This window comes from Simochromis diagramma, unplaced genomic scaffold, assembly GCF_900408965.1.
Source record: "Simochromis diagramma unplaced genomic scaffold, fSimDia1.1 OVJJ01000685.1, whole genome shotgun sequence".
Classification (NCBI taxonomy): Eukaryota; Metazoa; Chordata; class Actinopteri; order Cichliformes; family Cichlidae; genus Simochromis; species Simochromis diagramma.
The window spans coordinates 17,378,947-17,406,522 of record NW_024387477.1 but is presented as its reverse complement, the minus strand read 5'-3'; the positions used below and the strand labels follow the sequence as shown (position 1 = coordinate 17,406,522).

General features: G+C 39.4%; 2 protein-coding genes across 2 annotated transcripts; one reads left to right on the top strand and one right to left on the bottom strand.

The window, feature by feature from the left end:
• Nucleotides 1–92: 92 nt before the first annotated feature.
• Nucleotides 93–4,565, top strand: rpl36a (ribosomal protein L36A). The gene is made up of 5 exons (XM_040015681.1): nucleotides 93–213; nucleotides 803–908; nucleotides 1,554–1,621; nucleotides 2,777–2,899; nucleotides 4,485–4,565. Exons 1-5 carry the CDS (start codon nucleotides 211–213, stop codon nucleotides 4,503–4,505), a joined length of 321 nt encoding a protein of 106 aa, XP_039871615.1. The 5' UTR covers nucleotides 93–210; the 3' UTR covers nucleotides 4,506–4,565.
• Nucleotides 4,099–10,670, bottom strand: gla (galactosidase, alpha). Its single transcript, XM_040015678.1, has 7 exons — nucleotides 10,392–10,670; nucleotides 8,248–8,422; nucleotides 6,831–7,005; nucleotides 6,050–6,141; nucleotides 5,792–5,953; nucleotides 5,359–5,556; nucleotides 4,099–5,169 (listed from the first exon to the last, which is right to left on the bottom strand). Exons 1-7 carry the CDS (start codon nucleotides 10,550–10,552, stop codon nucleotides 4,840–4,842), a joined length of 1,293 nt encoding a protein of 430 aa, XP_039871612.1. The 5' UTR covers nucleotides 10,553–10,670; the 3' UTR covers nucleotides 4,099–4,839.
• Nucleotides 10,671–27,576: the final 16,906 nt, after the last annotated feature.

Sequence of the window (27,576 nt, the reverse complement as noted above, 5' to 3'; positions counted from 1 at the left end):
CTGAGTGTTGTCAGGTTTATGCTGTGCACTCCATGGCTGTCACTCTCCTTAAAATTGGGGCCGTTTGCAGTCTTTTCATGGTTTTGGCTTCTTTGCATCTCCGGCCGCTAGGGGGCAGACCTCTCTACGGCTGAGGTCTATTGAAGGGGCGACTTTAAGAACTGCTTCCGGCCTCCTTCTTCCTCTTTCCCTCTGCATCGGGTTGCAGCCATGGTATGCTACCATTACACCTAAAACAAATCTATCTCAATCCTGCCGATTAAAGTACAATTTCTGTATTTGATACACCCGGTCATGTTGATAATGTTACAATGTGCGTAACGATGGCGGTATTGGCCATCTTTGGTATATTTAACGCTGTTATATTGATGGATGCTATCTTAGTGGCGAAACGCCACTGTTGGTTATTCTACTCCAACCGGCCTTTCTGTCAGAAGCGAAAAACTAAAAAACTAAACAAGCGAAACATCACAATCAATTAACAGCTACGTCAAAACGTGTTTTGCTTTGTAAAAAGTATTGGAGCATCACTTGTTTACGCTGTTTTCTTTAAAATAGCGATGCTAACGTGTTAGCTTGCCCCAACACTGCCGGCCACAGTTTAAATGATAAACTCGGTGCTTCTGTGTATTAAGTCAATTTCGAAAATGATTGAACAAAACTCTTTGATAGCTGTGCGCTTGATTTTTCATAAGTGTTGTGAGTTTTATGGCTTGGGCCTGTTGGACGTGGCTAGCTAGTCCGCGTTGTGGTATTTTGTGTATACTGCACGTCTGCTCAAATGTTATTCTCTGTTGTGCAGGTGAACGTCCCGAAAACCCGCAGGACCTTCTGCAAGAAGTGCAAGAAGCACCAGCCCCACAAAGTTACCCAGTACAAGAAGGGGAAGGATTCTCTTTATGTACAGGGTAAATATGTTTGTCCTGTATTTAAGGGATGCACTGGTGTCTAACGCCAAAGTGTCTGTATATAAAACATTGACCTGTGATCTGTCAAAAACATCTTTTTTAAGTGATATCAAGTCACTATGAGCCAGGAAGAACGTTCCTGTCGCAAAATACAAGCAGTTAAAAGTTTATTTTTCAGTAGATTTGATCAAGATTTTAGAACAAATTGCACCAAATTTAACAGCATTTCCATAAATATATTTTAAGTAGCCAAAAAGGACTGGATTGATGACGTGTATGGATTCTTGTAAAACAGGTCATTTCTTTATTTTATATATAACTCAGTAAATTCTGCTTACTACATCTACTAATACAAACAAAGATATACACAAAGTCACACGAGCATCAGCAGTAAATATTTAGCACGACACTGGCCTCATCTATGGCATTATCTGATTATTTGTCGTCACATATTTTGATAAATCAATAGATTAGTGTCTTAGCACTTAATATATCTGCAATCTTTTTCCTATCACAGAAGGGAAATTGTAAGATGTCTGCAAATATGGGCCAATATTTTGTTTTGAACCCATAATGCATCAGTGCATCCTTGCTTTATTTTATTAATTGTTCAAGTATGTGTTGACTAAACTAAATGTTTTTCAGGTAAGAGGAGATACGACAGAAAGCAGAGTGGGTATGGTGGTCAGTCTAAGCCGATTTTCCGAAAAAAGGTAACCATGGCTTTCTCATTCAGTGCTGTAATAAAAGCATGTCCTTTTCCAGATTTATATTTTTCTGCTAATTTTGTCACACTTTAAAGTTTGAGATCATCATCATACTAATTTTTTATATTATAAAAAAATAACCTAAGTAAATAGAAAGCACAGTTTTTACTTTGCCCTGTGTGAAATCATGATTTAAGTGTAATTAGCCACATTTTTTGGGTAGTTGAGTAAAATTTCAATAGCCTCTCCCAGGCCTGGATACTGCCATATCTGTTGATATGAAGAAGTCACTTACTTCAATGTGTTGTACAGGTTTTAAGTTTTTAAAAAATATCAAAAAGCGGCACATCACGCCACAATCTAAAGGAATTAAGAAACGATGACAAACAAGACATTGATGTTATTAGTATGAAAAGAGTTGCAACGCAGTTCTCTGGCTTTGGAAACATGGAGAGAGCCATGGTCCACAAATGGAGAAAACTTGTGGGCAGTAACGAACCTTCTCAGGAGTGACTAGCCTATCCAAATTACTCTTAACAGCACATCTATGGCTCATCTCAGAGGTCACAAAAGATCTAAAAAACTTGCCTCAGTTTAGATCAGAGTTCATGATTCAACAGTGGGAAGAGAGTTGGCAAAAACGGCGTCCATGGGAGAGTTTCAAGGTGCAAACCATTACTGACCAAATAGTTTCACTTTCGCCCACCCTCCCCCTCCAAGACAGAAATATTCTGTGGACTGTTGAGAAAAGTTGAAATTTTTGGAAAATGTAAGTAGTGTTACATCTGGCACAAAACTAACAGCATTTGATAAAATATACCAATCGAACATGGTGGCAGACGTGTGATGGTCAGAGGCTGTTTTGCCGCTCTGATTGATGGATCTATGAATTCTGCTCTCTGCCAGAAAATCCTAAAGTGTCCAGCCATCTGTTTGTGCCTTTATGTGCCCTCGGGTTATGCTGCAGGACTGATCCAAAACGCAACAGCAAGCCCTACTCAGATTATCTTTATCTAGTGTTAAAATGCTAAGGTGTGACAAATTCACAGGAAAAATGATCATGAAAAGGGTAAATACTATCTCACAGCATTGTACTGTTGGATTGATCGTGTTGAGATATATGTGAGGGGAAATGACACTCACTGAAATACTGTCAAACAGGCTAAGACTACAAAGAAGATTGTGTTGAGGCTCGAGTGTGTGGAGCCCAACTGCAGATCCAAGAGAATGCTGGCCATCAAGAGATGTAAGCACTTCGAGTTGGGTGGTGACAAGAAGAGAAAGGTAAGACTCACATATGTCCCTGGTATTGTAAAGATTGAAGTTAACTATTCTTTACAACATATTCTTTATATTAACTTTATGTCAGTAGTACTTTTCATAGTGGGTTTAATCTCGGCTAAAGCTACAGTTTGGTGTCAGAATCATCCCACAGAAATCTGTCATCAAAATATTCTGACTTCTTATTTGTAGGTAATTATTTTGTTACACATTTAATAACCTCATGTTCATAACCCACTATTAGTTTTTCATGCGACATATTGACATCTGTTATGTTAATCATGATAAATTACGGAACCAACACGGTGACAGCTATAAAAATGCACATTTTGCATATCAGCTGTTTTTTCACTTAAACATGGATTTCCTGTTTGGAAAAAATAGTTTGCATAAAGCTGTTGTTACACATGCACTGTAGCTTTGCACGCTAAAGATGGATATTGCAAGATATTCAAAGAAGGTGCACGAGAATGCAAACGTTGGATGCAGTTTGATCGGATATGTAATTATCTTGAGCCTATTCGCTCTCTAGTCGTCCCATTTCCTGTCAGAATTATTTGTTCTGGCAATTGTTTAATTCTTCAGATGTACATATAAAAATATGGATTTTAGAGTATTTGTCGGCGCTTCTGCCTCGGCAACACTCTTCAAGAGGTGGAAAAATACCCCAACAGTTTTTTCCAGTAGTGTGAAAGCGTCTGACACGAGCTCTGTGTGTCAGACGAGGGAAAGGGCCAACCCTGACCATGTCCGACTCGATTCTGCCCACCCTTTTCTGATGTAATTAGTGAGAAACTGCTTTTGAAATTGAGTTGTGAAAGAGGCATGTGTCTGCATGTATGAACGCATTTCACACGCTATAGCACCAGAATTGCATTAGGAAATGTTTGTTTGCTACACTTGATAAATATGCAGCCCAGCTTGGATTTTAACTGGAGCAGATTTCGCTTTCAGTGACAGATTGTTTTTCTTTTTGTTGTCGTTTTTTGTGGTTAGTGGTAAATTGTATTTGTTTTGATGAGATGGTGACTCAGGGTTGGGTGTTGATTTATTGTGGTGGTTAAAATACGATGCATGAGTTGATCTCAATATATATATACTGTCAATACAGTTATTAGTTTTTATTTATTTTTACAAGGTTTGCTGTTGAGCTTGTCTTCTTTGTTTTTTCTTCCTTCAATAGAAGCTCTAATACATGATTCTCAAATTCATGATTGGCTACCTTTTATTTCAATTTCAAATCACAACAACAGTTGCCTCAAGGTGATTTGGCTCCTGTGTCCCCCCATAACTCAGTATTCATCTGTTGGGTTACCTCATTAATCAGACTTTACTCTATTTAAAAGCTTCTGTCTTCCTCATCAGCAGCACAAAAGTTAAGTCCTATCCACTCTGTATGCATATGTGGCAGGACTTTACAACAGGCTGGTAAAGCTGATGAATGTGAAGATACTGGGTTTTATTTAGTCCTATTCAACTACAGTACAAAAGTCAGAATTTAATTATAAATTCATGGCAGTCACCAAAGTAAAGTAATGCAAATATAAGTTGCACATTCTCACAAATGTTTCCCTCTGTTTTCTTACAGGGCCAGGTCATCCAGTTCTAAACTGTGGTCCAGTCATATGGATGAAGTTGTCACTATTTTCAATAAATGGATCCAAACATACTTTTGAGTGTTTGAGTTGAATCCTTTTTTCTTTTTTTTTCCTTGTACAAAAATTCAAGCTTTGTCTCTTATGGTAATTTAACCTTTCAGTAGTCTAGACAGTTAACAGCAAGTGTTTAATTTATTGGATACAAATGGGATGAAGTGTGATCCATTTCCAGGCAGCTTTAATTTTAATTCACCAAGATAAACACCTAAAACTTATTCAGCTTCATTTGTTTCCCAGACAATTGAGATCTTGTACACGTCTCGGGTGCGTTTAACCACCTGAGGACTACAAAATGGTGTGCTTTCGTCTGACAAATGTACCCTGCCAGTTCAGCTTGTGAAGCCTTGCGAAATCGCTGCTGATGGGAGTGACAGTCAACAGAGCTGTGCCTGAAGGGTTGACAGATACAATTATTTTGCTCTGCTGAGTCTGAACTCCCATCTCCTTGTACTGAGGCAGGATCTGTGTGACGTTGCACTGCGGGCCACAGATCTTCCAACCGGGGGCAGCCCCAATGTTGAACCCTCGAGGACCGCCAATCTCCAGTTTGTTCAGCACAGCAACAGCCAGGCGGTTCTTCGACAGCGGCCTCTCCCACACTTCAAAACTGTTCCCCTGTAGAAAAAGGGGAAGTCTTACTGGTTTACACCTTCATCTGCCACACTGATCATTTGTAATCAATGCTATAAAGAGCCTGTCAGACTGATCACAAACCATGTAGCATTTCTAAACAGCAACGACAGGCTACCATAAATACTCTGAGCTGCCATTGCAGAAGGAGTTCATACTGAGTCACACACCCACCTTGGCAGTGCGATATCCCTGCTTGCCCATTGAATCTTGGCTGATGTCTATGATGCGTTTGTTCTGCAGGAGCTCCTTGGAGCGAGGACAAATGTCTCTGAGATCATTGGACATGAGCAGAGGAGATGCCATGATGGCCCATAACGCCATCTGAGACTCCTGCTGGTCGTGACTCAGGCCAAAGTTCCCAATTACAAGCTAGAGAAATAAAGTAATTCAATATGTAAATTCATAAGCAAATCAGGCTTAGTGATGATGCTACAGTGTGTCCACAGCCTACAAAAAATGTCTAAATACAATAGTAAGTATGAGGAGATTTAGATTAATCAACATCTTTGTGAATTTTGATTAGCATTAGATAAAAAGAAGCAAAATAAGCAGGTTCATGATAGTAAAACCACTCATGTCCAAGGCCTTCAGTAGAACAAAGTACCATATCGGGGTCATTCCAGCCTCCGGGTCCAGCTGCAGGGACGATGATGTCCTGATGAGCGGCAGTCCAGTCCAAGATGGATTTGACGGAGCTCCACGAGTCGAACACGTCATCAAAGTTGCGCCAGTGATTACAAGTCTCACGGATAGCTGTGTAGTTGGGCTGGAAGCACAGAAATGCTCTTTATTTTGAGTATACTCCATTATTTTTGCAGCATCGTCTAAAAAAACCAAGTTAACCATTAAAACAAGTTCTCACCTGTTTTAAAGGCCACTCGTACAACGGCCACTCACAAGAGTACAGGATAGGCCGTCCAGTGTTGTTCAGTGCTTTTGACATGTTTGTGTAGCCTTAAACAGAGCAAACATTTAGTAGTTAACCCTTTAAACACCTTAACTGGTAAATAAAATGATGTTTAGGAAACAAATTTGACCTCCTGTATAGATGGAGAGTACATGTCCACATTGTTTGTTTGCGTGTATATTTTTATATATATTTTATATTTTATATGTATTTTCGTAAGCAGCTGGATAGCGTAGTGATAAGACTACACGCCTTTAGAGTTGGAGACGCAAGTTCGACTCCCGCCTGGAGCGTATGTATCCAGCTACACACCTCATGCTAACCAAGCCTACAGCAGAAAGAAACAAAAACATAGAGAGATGAAAAGAGCTTACATGAAACAACTAGAAGTGTTCGGAAGAAGACTGCTTTCACAGGTACAACACACATGCTACGGCAAGGGGGAGCCAGGATGCCAGGTCAGGGGGGGAGATATCATCACCCGAGATTGGGTACCAAGTGGGAAGGATCGTTGAGTGCAAGAGGAAGATTGTAGCCAATCCAGCCCCATATCAACAGGCATGGAACATCTGTGCCAAATATGGCCTGAACGGTCACGAGGTCAAAATGGGAGATGCCCCCAAGAATGGGGGAGTTTTTTTTTTTTGTTGTTCGTTCATATATGTGTCTGTATGTGTATTTATACGGTGCCTGTTGTTCACCTTTGTGGCACTGCCAATCAGAAATAGAAACTCACCCTCTCCCAGCAAAGCCCGATTCATGAAGCAACCGTCAAATTTGAGCAGATCAACATCCCAGTCAGCAAAAGTCTGAGCATCTTTCTCGTAGTAACCAAGGCTCCCAGGATATCCAGCACAGGTTTTGTCCCCCACATCTGCGTAGATACCCAGCTTCAGGCCCTTAGAGTGGATCTTAAAGCATAAAAAAATATTAAAGATTTGTTGATTCATCTCAGTGAATGACAAATACCAGTGACATCCATTTTCTTTCACTTGTCCAATTCAAGGTCATATGGGTGCTGGAGCCCATCCGAGCAACCATGCCACTGTGCCTGTGCACGCTGGAAAAAGCTTGTACCATATCCCTTTAAGGGTTAAATAGTAAATGGACTGACATTAAACCAGTCACACACACTTTCATACACTCCCACTCCAATGAAGGCATCAGGGGCAACTTGGGGTCCAGCATTTTGCCCTAAGGATACTTAGACATACAGACTGGAGTAGCCAGGGATCGAACCACTAGATGACCTGCTCTATCTCCTGAGCCACAGCTGCACAGGCAAATTGCTAAAAAAGATGAAACCCCCCAAAAAGCAAACAGATCATCCCAAGGGTCTACTTTACTGAAAAAAACAAACAAACCACTGATTCTGCTTAAAGCATAAACTTTCTGAGCAGGCAGTATATTTCTTCCAGTAGGTGGCAATGTTGCACAGCTCTAAACGTGATTCTTTTAATACAGAACTCAAGGTTGCCTTAGTGGGCCTAAATATATTCCTTCCCTGCTAAACAATATATTTTTAGCAATCTTTATACGTGAAGCCTTATGCATCGAAATGCGCCTGGCATCATGGCTTCCAGCTCCTTTCTATTGTGAGTCTCCTGCGAAGAGAGTCAACGGCAGCACTTTCCTATCCAACACAATATGTGCTTGCACATCTTCCCTGGCTCCAGGTGCTATACTGGTAGGTAATTTGACAACAGATTCCACATCTGCTCCTTTCCTATTCATTATGTAAATACCTGCAGGTCAGCTTGAATGGGTATATGATGAATATGTAATCACTTATTTCTAGAGATATTCAACCAGGGCTTCAAGAACTTTTTAACATTTGAAATTTTAGACACGTTGTACTGACACGATAATACTGCATACCATAAAATCACAGCAGCATGTTGAACATAAAATGGGTTTATCATTCTTTGAACTGTGTATATTATTCAAACTGCTGCCCCAAAGCTGGAAGCTACAATAAACGCAGTCACGTCCTCTCACATGGTCTCATTTTGCTTCTCCCAGCTAGTAAAGTATTTCTCACTTTCACCGAGTCTCTCTGAAGCTCTTTCTGTTTGATGTCCATAGAGGAATTATGGCATTAATACTATATTCACATCCAGACTTTTCATTCCTCTCTCATAACTAATACTCACATAGTCGGCCAGTTTCTTGATGCCTCCTGGGAATCGTTTGGGGTCTGCCTGCAGGCGGCCCTGGGCATCACGCTGGTGGGAGGGCCAACAGTCATCGATGCAGACGTACTCGTAACCGGCCTCTTTCCAGCCCTCCTTCACCATCACATCTGCCATCTGCATGTACAGACGCTCACTGCCAAGGCAACAGGAGGAGACAGGCGGGGCTAATATTAGCCGTTAGAAGCCAGTGTACAATGTAATGTGTAATGGATATATGGCACACACCAATATTTAGAGATGAAGGAGACATTATAACAGTGAACAAAAGGTTTGCTCAGAGGTGAATAACATTACGTTTTGTGAGGAAAAATATGCCAGGCACAAAAATGGAGGCATTAGTGAGGCTGAAAGCAAAACCACGTTTACGTTATCTTTAATTCAAGAAAATATATATGTTAGATATGTTAACCTGAAATTATGACTTAACATATCATCATTATGAGAAAACCCTGAATGAACTCTGCGGTAGTGTTGTGCGAAACTGCAAATTTTGGTATCAATGCCATACCAAGTAAATACTAGGGGTGGGGGAAAAAAATCGATACTGTGTAGTATCGTGATATTTTGTTTGCTAATAATGTATCGATACAGGGACAGCAGAAATCGATATTTTGTTACAAACAATTTTTTCTCTGAAGTCAACATACTCTGGAGTCAGAGCATGTTGACTTCAGAGCATGTTGATCCTTTTTCTGAGCAAGAATCCTGACATTCCTTCACTGTCCAAATGTGTTTAACTTTTTTTTTTGGCAGCAATAAACATGACAGTTTACCTCTTTTAATTTAAGACATGTTTAATTTTAATTAAGTTTAAAACTTTTTTATTTAATGTAAAATTATATTTTGTTTTAATTTACTTTCAAATTCTTCAGTTGCTGAAGGGGCTGCATAGTTTTCATAAATTGCATAGTTCAGAATAGCTATAATTGCACCAGATGGTTGCACTCAGTTAAGTTGGACTAGGCTGTAATACAAACCGTTCAGTTTGTCAACAATAAAACTGACTGAAATGAGAGAAAGACTGAGTGTGAGACTTTGATATTAGATAAAATGAATATTGATAAAGTTTACCTTTATGTGCAGAATTTAAATATCGCAAAATATTAATATAAAAAAAATCGCAATAATATCGTATCGTGCGTTAAGTATTGTGATAATATCGTATCGCGAGTTGTATGGTGATTCCCACCTCTAGTAAATACAAGGCCAATATTACAGATACCAAAAACAATACTAATGTTTTTCACATATAACGGCATCTTATGTAGGGGAGCGCAGCGTGTCATTAGTACTGATTCAGTATCAGTGTAGGTATCGATATTGGCTTGATCTGCCCACTTCTACTCTGCACCATCAAGTACACCCGGGCCTAAAACAGACCTACTGTGATCACTTCCAGCTCCTCCAGAGCAGCTTTGAATGATTTTGATTACAAAATAATGCTTACTTATCCTCTATTGAGCCAGATTGCTTACACTGACCAATTTATTATTGCTCAGTATATGTACGTGAAACTTTGGCTATTTTAAACGAGTTTTCTCATTTTTAAAGCCTTGTTTTATATGTGCATCATTTCCCCCCAACCAATCTGGACCTTACATATTTCTCCACTAGACTTTAACAATAAATGACTTTTATGTTACAGCTGTTGCAAATTTTGCTTCCACAATACACAGTACTTGCTGACACCAATATCTCACACATCAACGTCCCCCAATGCCTGAATCCAGAGAACAAAGAAAGGCGAACTTAATCAGCTGTCAACGACTATTTCAATCACGTGATCCTGCTCTTATTCGTATGACAGCCCTTCATAACGAGTTCCTCTGTACTTGTATAAAAATACCACACTTTCAAGGCAGATTAAACATATAATGAATGGTGAAGGCGTACTTACTAGTTGTCACAAGAAATTTCTTTCCTCTTTAATAATACCTGATTACCTGGCTAAATGCAAATGCCACTTCCTGTAATCAATGGTGAATTCTTTTAGGTGAGGTTTTTAAATGTGTTTCAGTGATATGTTCCGTTTTAACAGAGCATGTAGGCTTGTGCTTTGATTTAGCGTACATACACGTCAGGATAACCGGATCACTTCTTACCTGATGCAGTTATTTGGGTCCGTGTCACAGTCGATGTTACACATGAACCTCTCCCAGTGCAGCCAGCCCATGGTGGGTTTCAGCGCCAGGCCATTGTCCAGCGCCTCAGCAGCAGGACTCATTAAGCTGATAATTACGAGAAGACAGGCAGCTCTGCTCATTTTAGATTTTCAGCTCGACAATAGTTGTGCAGTGACCGGCAACAAACGACCGTAGTTCTTTCACTATTCATTTCCTAGTGCCAAAGCCAGCCAGCCCGCCTCCCGTGGATGAGTGACACAAAGCTGGACCAATTGAATTAAAATGCGTCTGTTACCGTCCAATGACGTTACTGGAAACCAGGAAGCGCCGGGATTTAACTCAGGTGAAAAATATGAAAAGTCAGGTGACACTACGAGGCAGGTGATGGTCTTGTGATCGCCGCAACCACGTGATTAATTTCACACCTAATCTGGTAGATGGGGAAATAGTAAAGTTGATGCACATTTATAAGACTAAATTGGGTATGAAAACACTCTATTGTAGTAATTTTCCACCCTAACACTGTTTACACCGCTTTTGTCTCCAACAAAAGCTTTTAAAAATAAGCTTCCATCTCTCATTTAAAATGCCTGTCTGAGTCCCGCATTACTTAAAGTATGCATTGCGTAGGACAGAATTTCAGTTTCCATCAGTATGCTTTAACAGAGATAAATGCATGTGGGTAATTTAATGTAGTAGAGCACATTGCCATTTTTAAAAATCGCAGTTAACTCCTATCATCATTACTATCCTGCATGGAAAGAATTTTTTTATTTAAAGTTTTATTACTTTGAGGTTGATAGTTTTCAGTCCACTTAAGATCGAGTGGATTTGATCCTTAAAGAAACATATTCGAGTAAATTACCTTGTAGCATCAGGTACACCTGTGCACACTGCAGTGGGAATAAGTAGTAAGTGAATGAGTATTAACCCCCAGAGTGAAAGTATCCACTGCTTTGACTCCACCATGTCAAAACAGTGGTGCTGCATCTAAGTAGAAGCAACCCTCCAGAGATATAGCATGTTTTCTCCTTTGCATCTTTTTGGAGAAGGAGTTATACCGAGGCCAAAGGATTCCTCCAAGCTTTGCAAGAATACTTAAAGACCAAAAAGCATCAAGGAGTGCTCACTGCCAACAGAGCTCAGTCCCACTGAACCATTATAGGGTTACCTGAAGACTAAAAAAAGCAGGAATTATATTATAGGAACACATTATGTTATCCATGTCAGCTCACTGTACACTATACAAAGACATTATTTTTTTACCTAGATAGGATTTTCAGAACACAATAACAGTGTGTTCTAAATTTGAAGCTGATGAAAAAGAGAAGTGTATTTCAAAGTGATCTCAGACTTTTGGACCTCGTTGTCAACTCCTGAGAGAAACAGCCTTAATTTCAGACTTTAATTTCTTCTGGTGTCATCCTAAATAGCTTATTTAGTTTAATGATTCAAGTAGCTGTCTTAACTTAATTGTCAGTTAAAACAATCTAATCATCTAATTTGATAAAAGATTTTCACTGGATAGTGATCAAAATTAGTTGCTACGTAAACCTTGGAGGTCTAGTTCAGGTAACTCAGTCTTTCAGGTCTTCCTACATACATACACTTTTCTTTTCTTTTTTTAAAATTTTTTTTATTTGGGAAGTAAAGGGTAAGTAGATTAATCTAGGGAACCATCACCCTGTGCCCAAACTAAAGCCATGTTTTAATATAGGAGATACTCAAATTTAAATGAAAACCCTTCACCTGATACTTGCATTTTCTTTCCATCAGACACTAAGAACAAAAGAAGAAAAGGACCAATTTACCACATAGTTCCCTGAGGAGCCCGCCTAATCAAAAATGCCTCGCACAGCATCAGCAATAATGCAGACTTTGTACATATTGATGTTGCTTCAAACTGTGTATTAGCTATGGATGCGAGACACTAATTTGTCTGCCGCTGACACAAAATGAATTACAGATAGCTTTCTTAATTTAGAGGTAAACGGACACCCTGGTGCAGAATTAATCAATCCTGGATGTTTTTATTTGTGAAATCGTCTCACACACGCAGAGACAGCGATGAGTCTTGCATTAAATGTGCTACTTTGCTCTTTTGGAGAAATTTAAGGGACAGCTGCAACTGGTTTATTTGGCTGTCAGATCAGTTGTTTTGGGGTAGTTGCAAAGGAGAGGTGACATAATTTGAATCAGCAGACAGCCTGTGTAAAACCCCCCTGTGATCCTGCTGCTGACACTCCGTCTTTGTTGCTCATGACTCCTTGCATTCTGATATTGAGAGGAGTCAAAACAAATGACGCATCCCTGAGTTGGCACGCACCCAGATTATGACAATAATATCACCCCCCTGCTCCCCCCTCCACCGGTGGGTGCATGTAAAAAGGGAGCATTAATGAACACAAAACATGACCTTTCAGCGAAATGTCAAGGGTGCCTATTTCAACCCTAAACATTATCAGAGGCTTCACCCTGGGACAGGCCTGATACAAACAATTTGTCACATGCTATAGTTCATATCAGAGCCAGTGAGCAAAGGCGTTGGGGCTCTAAATGTCAGATTTCAATTTGACTCCCCTCCCCGCTGATGGATGGGCCAATCCAGCTCATCTGAATACACAGTTTTCTTCTTGTAAAAATGGGATGTCGCCCCCGGTTGTGATGGAAACCATTGTTTTTTCACAGGAGCGCATAAAAGAGGAGCATGCCTCTGTCTTTACAGTGGTTAATGGAGGTTGTTGACATATGGGCAGCCCGTGCTTGCTGTCTGGTATATATGGCTCCCCGGAGCTTTGACACCAATCCATCATGCTTCTTTCTTCCCCACTGTCATATAATTGAAATGACTGTCATGGCTGACTTATGTTGGCAACTTTGTTATGAAGTGTAGGGTGATAAAATAAAAGGCAAAGCTGTGATACGGTGTGCCTCCTCATCACTGAGCTTCATTACTGTATTGATCTCTATGGGGACAGGTAGCAGTGCAAGTAAATGCCATCAGAAAGTTGTGCTTCCTTAAATACGACGACTAACACTCTATGGCTCACATATCCTCACTGGGGAATCATCTGTTGTTGTGTAATTAGGTGCTTAAGTTGTTTATGCCAGTGTCACAAGGGAAAGAGCCTACATGTGCTGATGTGGCTACTTTAATTAGGTCCTCGTTGGACGGGGTGTGTCTGAAACGGTCTCTGGTAATAACCTTTAGGGGCAAACTCATGACCTGTAAATGAGTCAATGTATTGAGTGCATTTTTCAGCTTGGTTATGTTAGTTAAATTCAAATCACTTGTGCAAACGTTTTTGTTAATGAAATAAAGATTATATTAAGTGTAAAACCCAGCGTGTTTAATGATCAGAGGATTTATTTTGGTTTTTTGTTGTTTGTAGAGCTGCTCTCATTCGGAGGTCTCATGGCGTGTGACAAGTAGTCTATGTTACCTAGACTTGATGGAAAACCCATATTTTATTAATCAAACACATATAAAAATAGCTTAAAATGGATTTAATACCCCACAGAGATTAAGTTGTTAGTTAAACGTTTTGTCAGATGATCTTCCATTTGGACCTTTGCAGAGCAGAGATGCCCAGACCTCCGTCTCCTGGGACAGCTCTTCCAGGAGGACACCAAGGTATTTCCATGTCATCTGCAAGATTTAATCTCTCTGGGGTGTCCTGCTTCTATCCTAGGGCTTTCTTCTGGTGGGAGATGCCACCTCATAGTTGGTGCTGGGAAGACATCCTGATCAGATGCTTCTGTTTTTACCACAGGTTTAAGCTGTTTTCATAACAGCTCATTATGACTGAGAATTAGATGGTTAGGAAAATCTGTCCTCACATTATGTATCTGTTCATTGTGATGTTATTTGCTATTTCTGCATCACTGTTTTCTTTGGCACTTCGATTTTCTCTCCCTGTTAAATTTACCTCCGTTGTAGTTTCAATGTCACTGCTCTTGTCACACAATCCTTTGTCATACATTTTTGGAGCCAGTCAGCCTCCAATCCCTTTCCTTCAAATTCATTGAGATCTGTCACTCTCCCTTTCAGGCACTTTGTTGTGGAGCTCTTCTCCTCCCCATCTCCACCTCACCCGGGTTGCCCAGGGCATCTCATTCAAAGTCTCCATCAGCCATCTGCTGACTCTGTTCCACCAGTTTCTACACTCCAGGGGGTCTGTAACTATCCTGCCTTTATCTAGGATTTTACCCTATGATGTTGCTTCCCAATGTTTCAATTTCGCAATAAATTGTATTTTTCTTCCAAATGATTTCTCCTTATTGGAATAAAGCTGCCAGTTGAGGACCTATAAGCCATCTGTTTGTCAAACTAGACTCTTTGACGTAGTTGTCCTCTCACTAGCAGAGTGCTTCATATGTTTGGTTGAAATCTTCTGTTTTTGATTGGTTTTTGTGGTTTTTTTGTATTTCCTGCCTTTATTTCTTCATCCAACTGAAGGAACGCTCCTCTCCCCCCATTTTAAGACTGCACATGGCTGATGGTGGAGACACTCAGCTAACTATAACTCTTTAATACTTTGTTAGTTTACAACCATACCACCCTGTGCATGCATGATTTCGGAAGCTTAGCAGGATTGGGCTTGGTTAAAACGTGGATGGGCCTGGGAATACCATGTGTTCTAAGTTTCAGCTCAGGAGGTAGAGCAGGTCAGCTACTACTATTTGGAGTTTGATGGGTCAATCCCTGGATTTCAAACATTTCTAACTAAAGAAAATTGGGGGATGTTGGCTATACTTCAATATTTAGTTATTTTTTTAAATTTAGGATATCTATAATTACCATGTGATTAGAAAGAATGATCCACTAAGTTGTATGGTTATCCAGCTGAATTGTAGATGATATCTTTAATTAGATTCTCAATATAATTCAGTAATTCAGTGCTTCATTATTACCATTATTACAAGTGAAAATGCAATTAGAAAGTCATTATGGCAGATATATATATATATATATATATATATATATCTCCTGTATGGTTAAATCCACTCACTCAGTATGTTGTAGTCATGAAATGGCATCAGGAATATTTCATTTCCTTTTCCCATAAAGTCACAGATGTAAGCACTCAGAGCAAAGATGGATTTCTTGGTCCTTCAGGAATCGGATTAAATCTCTCTCAGCAAGGGACCATGTAACTGCATGTTCTGTATTCCAGCAGATTAAGATGTCTAGAGGAATGTGAAGCGATGACATGCATTCCTTAAATAGCTCATTACACAGTTTTTCACTCCCTACTAATGTTCAGTCTTTCTCTGAGCAATTATTTGACATTAAGCATGATTTTGACTTTGATTTCAAAGTGTCATGTATTTCATTTTCTATTTTTGTGCAGATCACTTTCGGATGCTTAGGTACTTAAAAAAAACCTCAATAATAAATTATTCACTGCTTTACAGCTAAAGGGTGGAACTGAAAGAAGTGTCTTGTTTGTCTAGTTTGGGACTCTCAAATATATTTTACTTTTTCAAGATTGGATGTTTTTCCTTGAGGGAAGAGAACCTGAAATATTTTCTCTTCTCACATCTAGACTCTGCAATAAACAACAGCTCTCAGTATTATGTACCACATTATGATTCTGCTCTTTTGCCAATGCGAGGATGTTGTTCAGTATTACTCTCCTAATGATTACATCTGAAATATTATTACTAATAAGAGGCTACTCCAATGGAGATAGTTAGAACATCTCTGTGGAAGGCACTTCAGTATATATTGAGAAAATCAATTTTAATAGTAGAATCAATACAAAATTCAGTTTGTAGACCAGGGGTGTCAAACTCAAATATTCAGTGGGCCAAAATTCAAAACTGGAACAAAGTCGCGGGCTAACATTAATATTTATTGAAATATATTTATTCCTCCAGATATGAGAATGAATCTTTTCTTATGGACTAAAACACGTTTTGCTGAAAAACTGATTATATGGAACAAGCAAAGCTTAATACTAAACAATATATATATTAGCTGTATAATACCAGTAGGCCAGCTCTAATAGTAATCTGGTATGGCTTCGCGGGCCAAATGTAATTAGGCTGTGGGCCAAATTTGGCCCGCGGGCCAGAGTTTGACACCTATGTTGTAGACTTTAAAAAGTCAGGGAGCACACAAAGGCTGCCCTTTGCTTCAGTTTCTCTTACAGAAACACTGATTACCTGCCAGGGATAATCCTACCTTTAGGATTCCCGACGATGCACATTTTTTACAGTAATTAGATAGAATAGTCTGTTGTGTAGTCTTGCTGGTAAACAAAGTGTATTGCAAAAGCCAAAAGAAATAGACAGGCAGTACATTTTCTGATGAAATCAGTGATTTGCTCTGCTTAGTGTCTGGGACATTAACTCTAATAGTTTTGAGGCTGTCTAATTGGCCTCTGTTTCAGTCTTATTCTGCGGCACTTTTCATGTCTGTGTCTATTTAAGTCAAAGGGACAGTTGTGTATTGCCACAACTCTGGTGAAAATATTGTTTTCGGTTTTCCAGTTAGACCGTACTGTTCCAGGTAAGAATTAAGTCCCTTCACCTAATTTAGCAATTAGAGGCAAACCAAATAATTGCAGGGGCATTGAAGTCAATACTGAGTACCTTTGTTTTAATTTTTGTATTGACTGAGAAGTGATCGATTTTTTGCAATGTGACTTGGATGATGTACCCTTCCGTTCCAGAAAGAGATGTCTAGACAACTACTGAAAGGATGGCCTTGAAAATTTATCCCTGATGTTATCGTGCTCAGATAATGAACCTTAAATACTCTGATGATCATCTGAATTTCTATCTAGCAGCAGCAGCATTTACTAGATGGACTGACTGCTTATGGTTGCCACTTGACGTCCCTGCAATCCACACAGGAACATTTTAAATCGTATGCAGGACCAGTCAGATTAAAGTATACATTGTATTGCAATGGGAAGCTGTTGATGTTGGAGGTTGGGCAGTGTGATCTAGTTCAATCCCTCACATGAGGAGGAATTTTACTTGGTGATAGTAGGAAAGAAAAACTCCCTTTTAACAGGAAGAACCAGGCTCAGGGAAATTGATATTTGAATCAAAAAGAACCTTTGTTGCAATAACTTGTTTACCCTCCTCACACACTCTCCGTGCTATTTGCCCTCTTATGTGTATTCTTGCAAATTGTTTTTCTTCCTGATGTTTTGAAATAATAATTTTTTAGCAGTAGCCCTCCTCAAAAAATGTACCCCAAATGTAAACATGAAGCGAAAGGTTCCTGGCCGATAAACGTGGTTAACCTTACTTTGTTTCACAGAATCGTATCTTGATGTTGACGACTGGAGTTTTGGTTGAAATGTCTTAAAAAGTATATTATATTTTTAGTGACATTTTGGGAGGCTAAAAACATTCATGTCGTCCTTTAAAGGGGAAATGTATTAACCTTTGTGATCCTTTCATTTGACTTTATCTTGCCAGTTTGTCTATACATACATGGATTCATACATTGTCTTAATCACTTATGCAATTCAGGGTTGTGGCAAAGAGTGAATGCCAGCTGGCGCAGAGTGAGAGGCAGAGCACACCCAAGTCGTCAGTCTATTGCAAGCCTAACACAGCTAGACAACCACACACTAACACCTACAACTCATATCCGCAGACATGGGCAGTTTATAATAAAGTATCCAGAGAGAACTCACACAGGCACAGAGAGAACTTGCAAGCTTCACACAGAAAGGATCCAGCACGACCGATATGTAAAATAATACAAACTTTTGTTATTTGGCGACTAATGAGACCTATAAAAAATATTGTGAAATGTAGCACATTTTTTAGTTTGACATGGAGTTCATTAGCACTTACAGAAAAACACATTTATAAAGCAGTCATGTCAAAAGGTGTTATTCCAGAGTGAGCTGTTTTTGTTTCTCAGCCACTGCATGAATAGCTGCAAGCAGTTTTTTTAGTCCTCCATCACTGCCACTCATTGTGCTTTACTTCACTGATTTTGCTGTGTAAGTTCCAGACTGAGTGACCTTTGTTTGGGTGTTTTCTGGCTTATAGAGTCAATAAACTCCGCAGGTTATTTGTGATTGCAAGGTAGATGTACAACCGCAGCTCTGGACACTTTATGCAATGCTTAAAGTGAAAATAAAGTCAACCTTTTGACCATTTCTAAAGCGTTTTTCGTTGTTGAAATGTAGCATCTGTGTGACGGATGCAAACTTGACCTTTCACATATTAATAAACCGTGATGCTATAAATGCACCATTAGATTTCAGATGCCAGACTAACCATGAACCAAGCAGTTTGCAGCTTGAAAGCTTACACTAGTATATTGGACTAAGCCCTTAAAGTTTTAATGTACTCCAGGCATACAGTAGTCCAAAAGTGTAAAATCACTTTCAAGCTTTTTGACCTGCACTTTCTGTTTAATTTTTCATCTGAGTCTGAAAGATTCAGCTTGTGTTTTCTTTGAGACACTGCTTTTGTGTTACCTGAAGAAATTATTCTGTATAGAAGTTCAATATGTCTCAGGTAACCATGAACCTGAAAATTGATTTCTCTGGGTGAGTTTGGAGCCTGGAGCCCGGAGCACATCTTTTATTCTCTTTGCTTGGAGAACAAAACAAATAATGTCACGCGCACCATTCTGCTTCTCTGTTATCACAGAAATGTATTGTCATATCGCTCTATTTGGTGATGGAAATAAGCAATAGCCTGAAGGAAGCAGGTTATCAAGTCATATTATTCCACCTGGTCATGCACGGTGTGGTAGAGCCACAAAAAAGGTTATCAAAAAAGTCGTATTTCTCTGTTAGTTAAACTAGAAACTTTGTTTTCTGACAGCAAAACAACACAAGTGATCTTAATGGACTAAAATAGTGTAGTAAGCCAGAAAACATGGCCCCCACTATGATTTGTTTTAGAGGGAAAGCATGGTCAGTGTGATGCAGGAATTAAAATTTTATGAACAGGATCACCATGGTAACAAGGCAAGTTCACCATCACTGTGCATTCAGGAGATCCCATGATTGCAATTCCACAACCATGTCCTCTCATCCCCCCTATTGTTTACAGACTGTGAAAATGAAGGTTTTAGCTCATTACTCCTGTTGCACTTGGCTGGTAAGCTTTGCAACACTTGAATCAAATGGCAAAGGCATAATTGGATTCAAATGAGATTTTAACCTATTAGGATGGTTTTCTGTATGCTTGAAGATGCTAAAATTTCAGTGCTTAGTTCTTTTTATATTAAATGCTAATGAGGGATTGATAGGTTAAAACAAAGCCTGTTCACGGCTCTTTAATTGTCTGACAGAGACTAAAGGTTGTGACTGCTATTACGCTCAGAATTTTTCTGTCTGAATTTGTGATTTTTCTTTTCCAGTCGGTTTTGTAGATTAGAAGGCAATTTTAACAGGGCGTTCTGAATTCATCTAATGTGATAAAACTACTTAAAACAGGCAAAATAAAACTGACATGTACAGACGCCTGGGCATTGTTTGAGCTCGAATAAATCAGCCTGCTACGATTCAAAACACTTTCTAATCTGCAACATCACAAAAACTGAATTTTCCCTCTTTGCTTTGACAAAACAGAAAAGGGCAGATAAAGGGTAATCCTCTCATGAACAGTCTGTTTTTGGGTGAGACAGAAATCTCAGAGTATTACTTTCATGATAAGAAGCTATGACAAAGTTTTTTATACTGGAGAACCAGGAATGAGTGCGCAAATTTTTACCTGGAGAGCGTGTAGAGAAATAACATGATGTTAGATCACGTCGTCGACTGCTCCTTCTTGCGTGTCTTACGAATACCAGTGAGGCCACCTTCTGTTTTAAGCCCCAAAACTCTTGAAATCGAATGCTCTTTATAAAAGTAAATTTAAAGAGCAGTCTTTTTAACATGGCTGTTGTCATCAAAGATTCATGAAGTAAAGTAAACTTGCACTTTACACTAATTTGTGGTTGTGTTTTTGGCCATTTGACAGCGTCTACTTGTCTAGCAGTCCTTTTCTTTTAGCTCTCTCCTCTAAGCTGCTAAAAAATCTACTTTGCTGCTATAGAAAAAAAGCACTGAAAGATAACCAAGGCAGTAGAATGGCTGTAAAGGCTGTAAAGGCTGAACATGGAAACAGAGACAGAGAAAATCTTTATTTGGAATCACAGACTACGTATAAAAGATGGATGCAACTTCAAGATCTAAAAATGAAGCCAATGTGGAAACGCCTAAAACCTGCACGCTTTCCTGTGGAAAAAAAAGACCCTACTCATTATATTCTGAGTTTAATCACTAGTTTTAAGTTTAATTAAATATGGCATGATAATCTAAGGACTGAAAAAGAGAAGAAAAGAATGAGAGTAGTTTGCAAACCCAGCAAACTGCAGGAAAGTGAAATGACAATTTCCCCATATAGAAACAAGGAAAACAAGGATGCATATGTAAAAGGATAGCTGGAGCAAAACCTGTGGCAGGTGAGGATCAGGTGAGTATGTGACATACGAGGTGTGTAAACGAAACGACAAGACGTGAAATTTAAAAAACAAAGAGTAAATTTGACATTCAACCAATCTCTGTCTCTCTTCCTCAGCATGTCTTTATCCTGTCTTCCTTCTCTCACCCCAACCAATCACAGCAGATGGCCCCGCCCCTCCCTGAGCCTGGTGCTGCCGGACGTTTCTTCCTGTTAAAAGGGAGTTTTTCCTTCCCACTGTCACCAAAGTGCTGTTCATAAGGGGTCATATGATTGTTGGGTTTTTCTCTGTATGTATTATTGTAGGGTCTACAATATAAATCGCAGTGAGGCAACTGTTGTTGTGATTTGGCGCTATATAAATAAAATTGAATTGAACCATATGATTAATTATTTTTACATTAATTAATTAAATTATTAATTGGTGCAGGTTTAATGATGGGAAGGAATTTTTAATATCTCTATATATTTATTGTGTGCATCTCTCCTTACATGTAATGCTCTGTTTACTTTAAGCTGACTTAAAAGAAGAAACCTCAATGATGCCGTGGAAAAACTTTAAGATTTTGTGGTAATGGTGAACAAACAGCCACAGATGAGGACATTTTATGACATTCATCTATGCAGTTAACTTCCATACATCACGGGCAAACAATGAAAAAATGCAAGGTTTAGCCCACGCTGTGACACACTGGATAACTGGATGGGACAGACTATAACTCAGCAGGAAGTGGACAGTAAATAAAAGGGGGTGGTATCACCCACCGAATCCTCCCGAGTCTCGTCTTTCACATTTCAGCGCGGTGGAGGGTTTTTCACTGAAACAGTGTGCAGCTGCAAAGCTCACAGAGTTAACAAAGAAAGATGTGATGTTTATTTTTGAAGCTCCTGCAGAGACTGCTCACAGCAATGAGAAAAAAAGGTGAGAGAAGAGCTCGCACGCTCGAATCACTGGTGTTGATCCTGGTGCATCTCCTTCAAACAGCAGAGTCCCTTTTCTCCACCGCAAGCTTCCTGCATCATGCATGCTCACGCAAACGCAAACACACTCATATATGCACACCTTCATGCTTCAGCCCCCATAGACTCGTTGCCTCCTCTTCAATTACATCCCCAAGTCTCACAGAATTATTCACTCTTGGCTCCTCAACGGGCCCCTTTGTTTCCAAGGCAACAAGACTTAGAGGAAGTGCTGGCTTAGCTGTATTTTATCAGGTTCCCTAGTTTGATAGAAAAAGTTTACCAGATATTTCGCAAACTTGTGTTTCTTAGATAACAGAAGCAAGGAGTCTTTTTTTTTTTCAGATTTGCTTTGTTTATTTTGCTTGTGACGGTATTGAAAGCATTATCACATATTTACAGTAGGTGGAAAGCCCTGCTGAGTCACTATTGGCCTCTTTGCCCACTAAAATTTCAGGCAGCTGCCAGTAATGAGTAAACACATTGCATCTCCTCCCCTGTGACATGCCAAGTGATTAACACTGGTTGTTATAATGCTGATATATAAAAATATCACATAGCCTGGAGAAAAAAGTGTATTAAGCAGTGTACCTGAACATTGCCGTAATGCCATAAGTGACTTAAACTTGGACGCTCTTGACTTCAAAGTTCCCTCCTTGTGTGTCTCTGGACAACCTCCAGTTTACTTTTACATGGTTTTGTAGAAGAAAATAAACGTTTAAACATTGAACTATTAAACACCCTGTCGTGAGCTCCTAACAAACGGGTTCTGAGTTACTGTTAAAAAAGTAAACCAAGCAAACCAGAAAAACTAGTTTCTCCTACTTTACCTACAATAGATAGAAAAGAAAGTACCACTATCCCTTAAACTCCTTGAACTCTTTGCTAATATATTTCTAATATGTTCTCATTCAAAGGCTTGACATGATGCTGTGTGTCATGTGCTGCCTATCTCTTATAAGGCTGAGCTTTATTAAACAGGAGGCCCTGGTTTATGTTCTGTTGTGATTTTTGAGTTTTTCACTTCACTTTTTTGCAATTACTGATTCATTTCATTCCCTTTTTTTTAAAAATTTAGTTTTCACTGATTAGGTTTGGGCACTAAAAACTACTTGGTTGGTGTCACCAAAAGACACTTTCTGGCAACAGCTTGCCAAAACAATAGTGCATGCGGAAAGTATTCGATGCACTTTACTTGTTTCACGTTTTTCCTGTTGCAGCCTTATTTTACAATGGATCAAATTAATTTTTCACCTCAAAGTTCTAAAAACAAAATGACAGAGTAAAATAAAGACTGCTTTGTGAAAAACATGTATTAAAAAATAAACAAATGAAGCACTGTGAATGCACTAAACATTATTTTACACCCCAGGAATGAGAACGAGCTGGTATTTCAGGCTGCTCAGACAACACGCTGTTGACAGAGGCCACCGTGTTACAGTGGCAGATTCTCACGAACCCATTCTTCCTACTTATCACTGACTTAAGGTGTTGCAGGACCAACGACACCAGTGACAGCTGAAGCAGGTTGATGTGACGCCTCAGCTTTGAAAGCAGCACCTCACAAGGCAGGTCACTTCTCAAACGGTCTCTGAGTTGTTTGTGTTCACTGACATTTGGATGGCTATCCTTCTCAAATGTAAAGATCCTAGTTGCATGGCAATCAACCTTGTAAGGTGGGAATTCTGTTTATATACATTTGGTCCAGTGTGAATGTTTAGGAAGTTGTGTGTGGGGGGCTGGGGGGCTGCATGACAGAGAGTAGAGTTAACATGCTGTCACAGACCTGCAAATGACATTTTTTTACTTTACTAAACCACAGCTACCCCTGCTGTAGCAAAATTGTCACTGGTCTGCTGTTCTTTATCTACCACTGATGTGTGGATTAGATTCAACTTATCAAATCCAGCAGCACCCAACTACAAGGCTACCAGCCTTGATTCTGGATGTCATGTTGTTTCCAGTGGGCTGCAGCAACCACGGGCTGTGAACAGGGAGAAAGGATGATTTCCATTTCTAGAAGAAAGAGGCTTTCCCCATAATGCACTTGGTTTATAAGCACTGTGTCCTCACACAGAAAACACAGGGTGACATGTTCATTAAAGCACTTCACTTACTTTCCCATAAGGCAGAGCTACAGCGTGTCCCATATTTAAACCACATGAAAGCAGCCTTTTTTCTTATTTATTGCTGTGAACCCATAGCCTGGTTGCACCACTTCAGTTCCATGTAAAACAGTAAGGATAAAAAACAAGAGATGAGGCTGAGGTACATGACATTTTCCTCTAACAGTATCAGATCACCCACCTCAGTAGAAGGAGGATACACTCATACTGAAGGATCAGATATTTGGATGACAGGAATCGGGTTGGGAGACCTACCACGGCACTCACAGTTATCTGTGACTGCAGGTGGTGAAGCACACAAAATACTTATAGTGCTGCAGTCTCTTCATGGATAAGCTATAGAGGCAATACAGTCCTTATAGTCTTGGTATCTAAGGTAGGGAGTCAGCGAGTGCTACTTCAACCTAGAGTGTGCTGGAGCTGCAAAGTTTTTCTTAATTGGCTTAGCACATACAAACAAATTTCAATATATTAAAAAAAATAACTTGGCTAAATATAAAAAGAACCTCCACCATGTTTTAGCAATTCATATTGCAGATTTCCTATATGAACTGATTGCATGCATCAAGGGCAAATCTTAGAGATCACTTAAACGCTCGTCCAGAAACTGTTATATTGCTAAAATATGCAATAAGGTGGTATTGTTTAAAAAGAAAAGGGTCTACTTATTTTGCTGGAGAGGTCTGAAGTTAAACTGCATACTAATTTAGAGCAGAGACAAAGCAAAGAATTAGCACACTGACAGGGTCTTAGAGATTCAGCATTACCTTTGACCTGCTGCTGAAAACAGCTAAGATGAAGATGGAAAAGCTAACCTTAAGAGACATCCCAAGCATTCATTACCGTGCTGTGTTTGGCATTCGTTTGGATATGTGATATTTAGGGAAGGAACTTTTCTTTGCCCCGTCGTTAATTAGTGCAGAAGAAAATGACCTTTTTGAATTGTCAGAGCTGGTGCCACCTTCAAGTAAGGAATTGGAGGACATTTTTTTTATGATGCTATTTGTAGATCTATTTGAAGTATCTATTTTATTACAAGATACATTTGTATGTATTAGGGCCATTTTAGACCTTAGAAATTCGAGATATTTACAATGACAATAGGAACTTTTCACAGAAGTAAGGAAATATAGTGATAATGAGCAAGATCACCTGCTTATCCGTTTGTGAAACTTGTGTCTTTTGGGGTGTTTCGAGTCTACATGTGATGCAGGTAAGGGAAAAGCAAGTGTGATCTTGCATTAAACCTGCAGTCTATCTGGAAGGACAACAGAGGACAACTGACTGCAAAGAAAAAGGAAGTAAAGAAGTCTATAGGAAAACTGTCCTCTTGCGAGCTTAGTAAGCACTAAACCTGATGAGTTTATATTCTCAGTCATCACCACCGTAATGATGATTGTCTACATTATGGTCACTATTAGAGTAAAAAAACAAAAAGTAGAGTGTTCATTAGGAACTTCTAATTGGCCAGCTGTGACACTGTGAGTGGGCACACCCGGATGTCCTTATTCATCTGCATTACAAAGACAATAATAGTAAAGAACTTCACTGACCAGTCCTGAGTCATTTTGCAGTGAGAACGTTCATCTTCAGTCCTTGGTTAAACAGTACTAAGCACTCCTCATTTCTTTATTCTTTGCCTACGAGAAGACTTTCTTCTAATTTGTGATTCTGAGCAGTAGCTCTGCAGGCTTTCTGAAGGTCTTTCAAAGGTTTTCTTTGGACAACGGCAGCCTTTTCACTATTTTCTTAGTCCATCTTTGTTCATGACCATTTTAAGATGATTAATGAAGGCTGGTTTTGACAATGGCACACTTAAGAGATAAAAACAAGGAGAAAGGGCTGAGATGCCAAATTACACATATAATTGTATGGAAAAATCAATGGCAACAGGTTTGATTGAATCCAGATTTTAATATTTTGGTTCAAATCATCATCAGTATGTCTGTGGAGGTCAGGAGGGGGGGGGGGCAACAGCCATCTCTAAAACACAGTGGAGGCTCTGTCATGTTTGCTGCTGCTGGCTGCATTTCAGCCAGTTGTGTTGGGGATCTTGTCAAAGTCGATATGAACAAAGAAAAGTACCATCAGATTTTCACACACCACGCAATGTTCAGATATGGAAAACAGCTGATTGGCAATGGCTTCATTTTTCAGCATGACAATTAAAGTGGTCTTGAAACACTTTCATGTCATGGAATTACTGACAGAGAGTGCAATCAACATTATTGGTAGAAAATGGAACAAAAGCCGGCCAACATTCAAGCAAGACATTAAGACTATCCTTCAACAAGCTTGGAGAACTACTCCTGAAGACTGCTTAAAGAAATTTCAAGAAAACTCGTCTAAAGACTTGAAGATATTTAATCGTGTATAGAGAGAAGGACAGTTGGCAACACATCAGCAAGTAATAACTCACTTCAAGTCTGCCACTTCAGGTCACAGTTGGTTCATTTTAATGGGAAGTCTTAGTGGGAAAACATACAGACATGCAGACGTCTGCATGGACCCATGGGCATGAAAACATACAGTGCCAAAGCCAAATGCCCATGAAACCAAAGTTAGTGTGCAAATCCAAAGGTTAATAATCATCTGAAAAGTACGACCTCACGGCTAAAGCACAGGCAGATCCCATAATTACAATTATGCATTTCTTTAAATCCATATGTTACTAAAAAGTCTTTTTGGAGGCAGATAAGTTTTAGCTTCATTATTTCAGGTGCAATCAGTGTTAAACAGTACAGTATAAAATATAAGGTCATGTTTTTAATCAGCTTACAGAAATAAGCATTTGCCTGGAGGCTAATCAGGGGAAGCCAGAGAGTTTTACAGTGTTTTAAAGACAGCATAAATTATGGAGATGCAAAGTACAGTAAGGTGCGAACCAGGTTAGAGAGAAGTTACAGCTAACTCCAAAGACTGCTGCAAGGCCTGCAAAGCCAGGAATTATGCAAATGGACTGGAGTTCACTGGAAGAGTTTAAATTTTGTTGGTGATCAACACCAACATGTTTTTATTTTCCCAAAGATAAATGCCCTGATGACCTCAACAGTTCAGACTGTGTCACAGGTGCTGGAGAGTTCACCTGACCTTCTGTTCTGTTCTGTAAAAACAATAGTCTCATTAATAAGCAATAACAATGAATCTGCTGAGGCCACAGCCTGAGCTCAACCTGCAGAAGGCATGCTACCAGGGAAAACACTGTACTTGTACAAGATGTGCTTCTACAGTGTTTTAGAGAAGATCCAGGTGAGTCTAGAGTTTCCCAAGGATCCAACTAAAATTCCAAAAATACCCCAGGATTAGAAGTGTACCTGCAGAGTTTTTAAAAAGGCTTTTACCCGAGAAAACTGACCGCCGCAGCTGCTTGTCTGCGTGAACAAGAAGCATCTCTTGTCTGCTGCTCTTTAAATTTCTGATGCACTAAGACGGAGTGAACTTGAGGTTCTTAAATTGAACAGTAAAGTTGCATCATCCATTCATAAGAACCTTACAGTTCACTTTATAAATGCCCTCAGGAGAAGGCGGCTTTCAGGATAAAGTCTTTTCTGTTTCCAATGATAAAAAAATGTTTTGACTGAACTGGCAGCGTGACTGTGAAAAGTAATCCCCAAAACTAATTGAAAAGTGACATCAAACCA

Bases quoted from the DNA above. Each gene is read 5' to 3' on its own strand.
- rpl36a (XM_040015681.1), top strand. The intron at 1,622-2,776 runs GTAACCATGGCT...ACTGTCAAACAG, and splicing joins AGCCGATTTTCCGAAAAAAG to GCTAAGACTACAAAGAAGAT. The intron at 2,900-4,484 runs GTAAGACTCACA...GTTTTCTTACAG, and splicing joins GTGGTGACAAGAAGAGAAAG to GGCCAGGTCATCCAGTTCTA.
- gla (XM_040015678.1), bottom strand. From the start codon at position 10,552: ATGAGCAGAGCTGCCTGTCTTCTCGTAATTATCAGCTTAATGAGTCCT. The intron at 8,423-10,391 runs GTAAGAAGTGAT...TTGCCTTGGCAG, and splicing joins GACCCAAATAACTGCATCAG to TGAGCGTCTGTACATGCAGA. The intron at 5,954-6,049 runs GTGAGAACTTGT...CTGTGCTTCCAG, and splicing joins ACGAGTGGCCTTTAAAACAG to CCCAACTACACAGCTATCCG.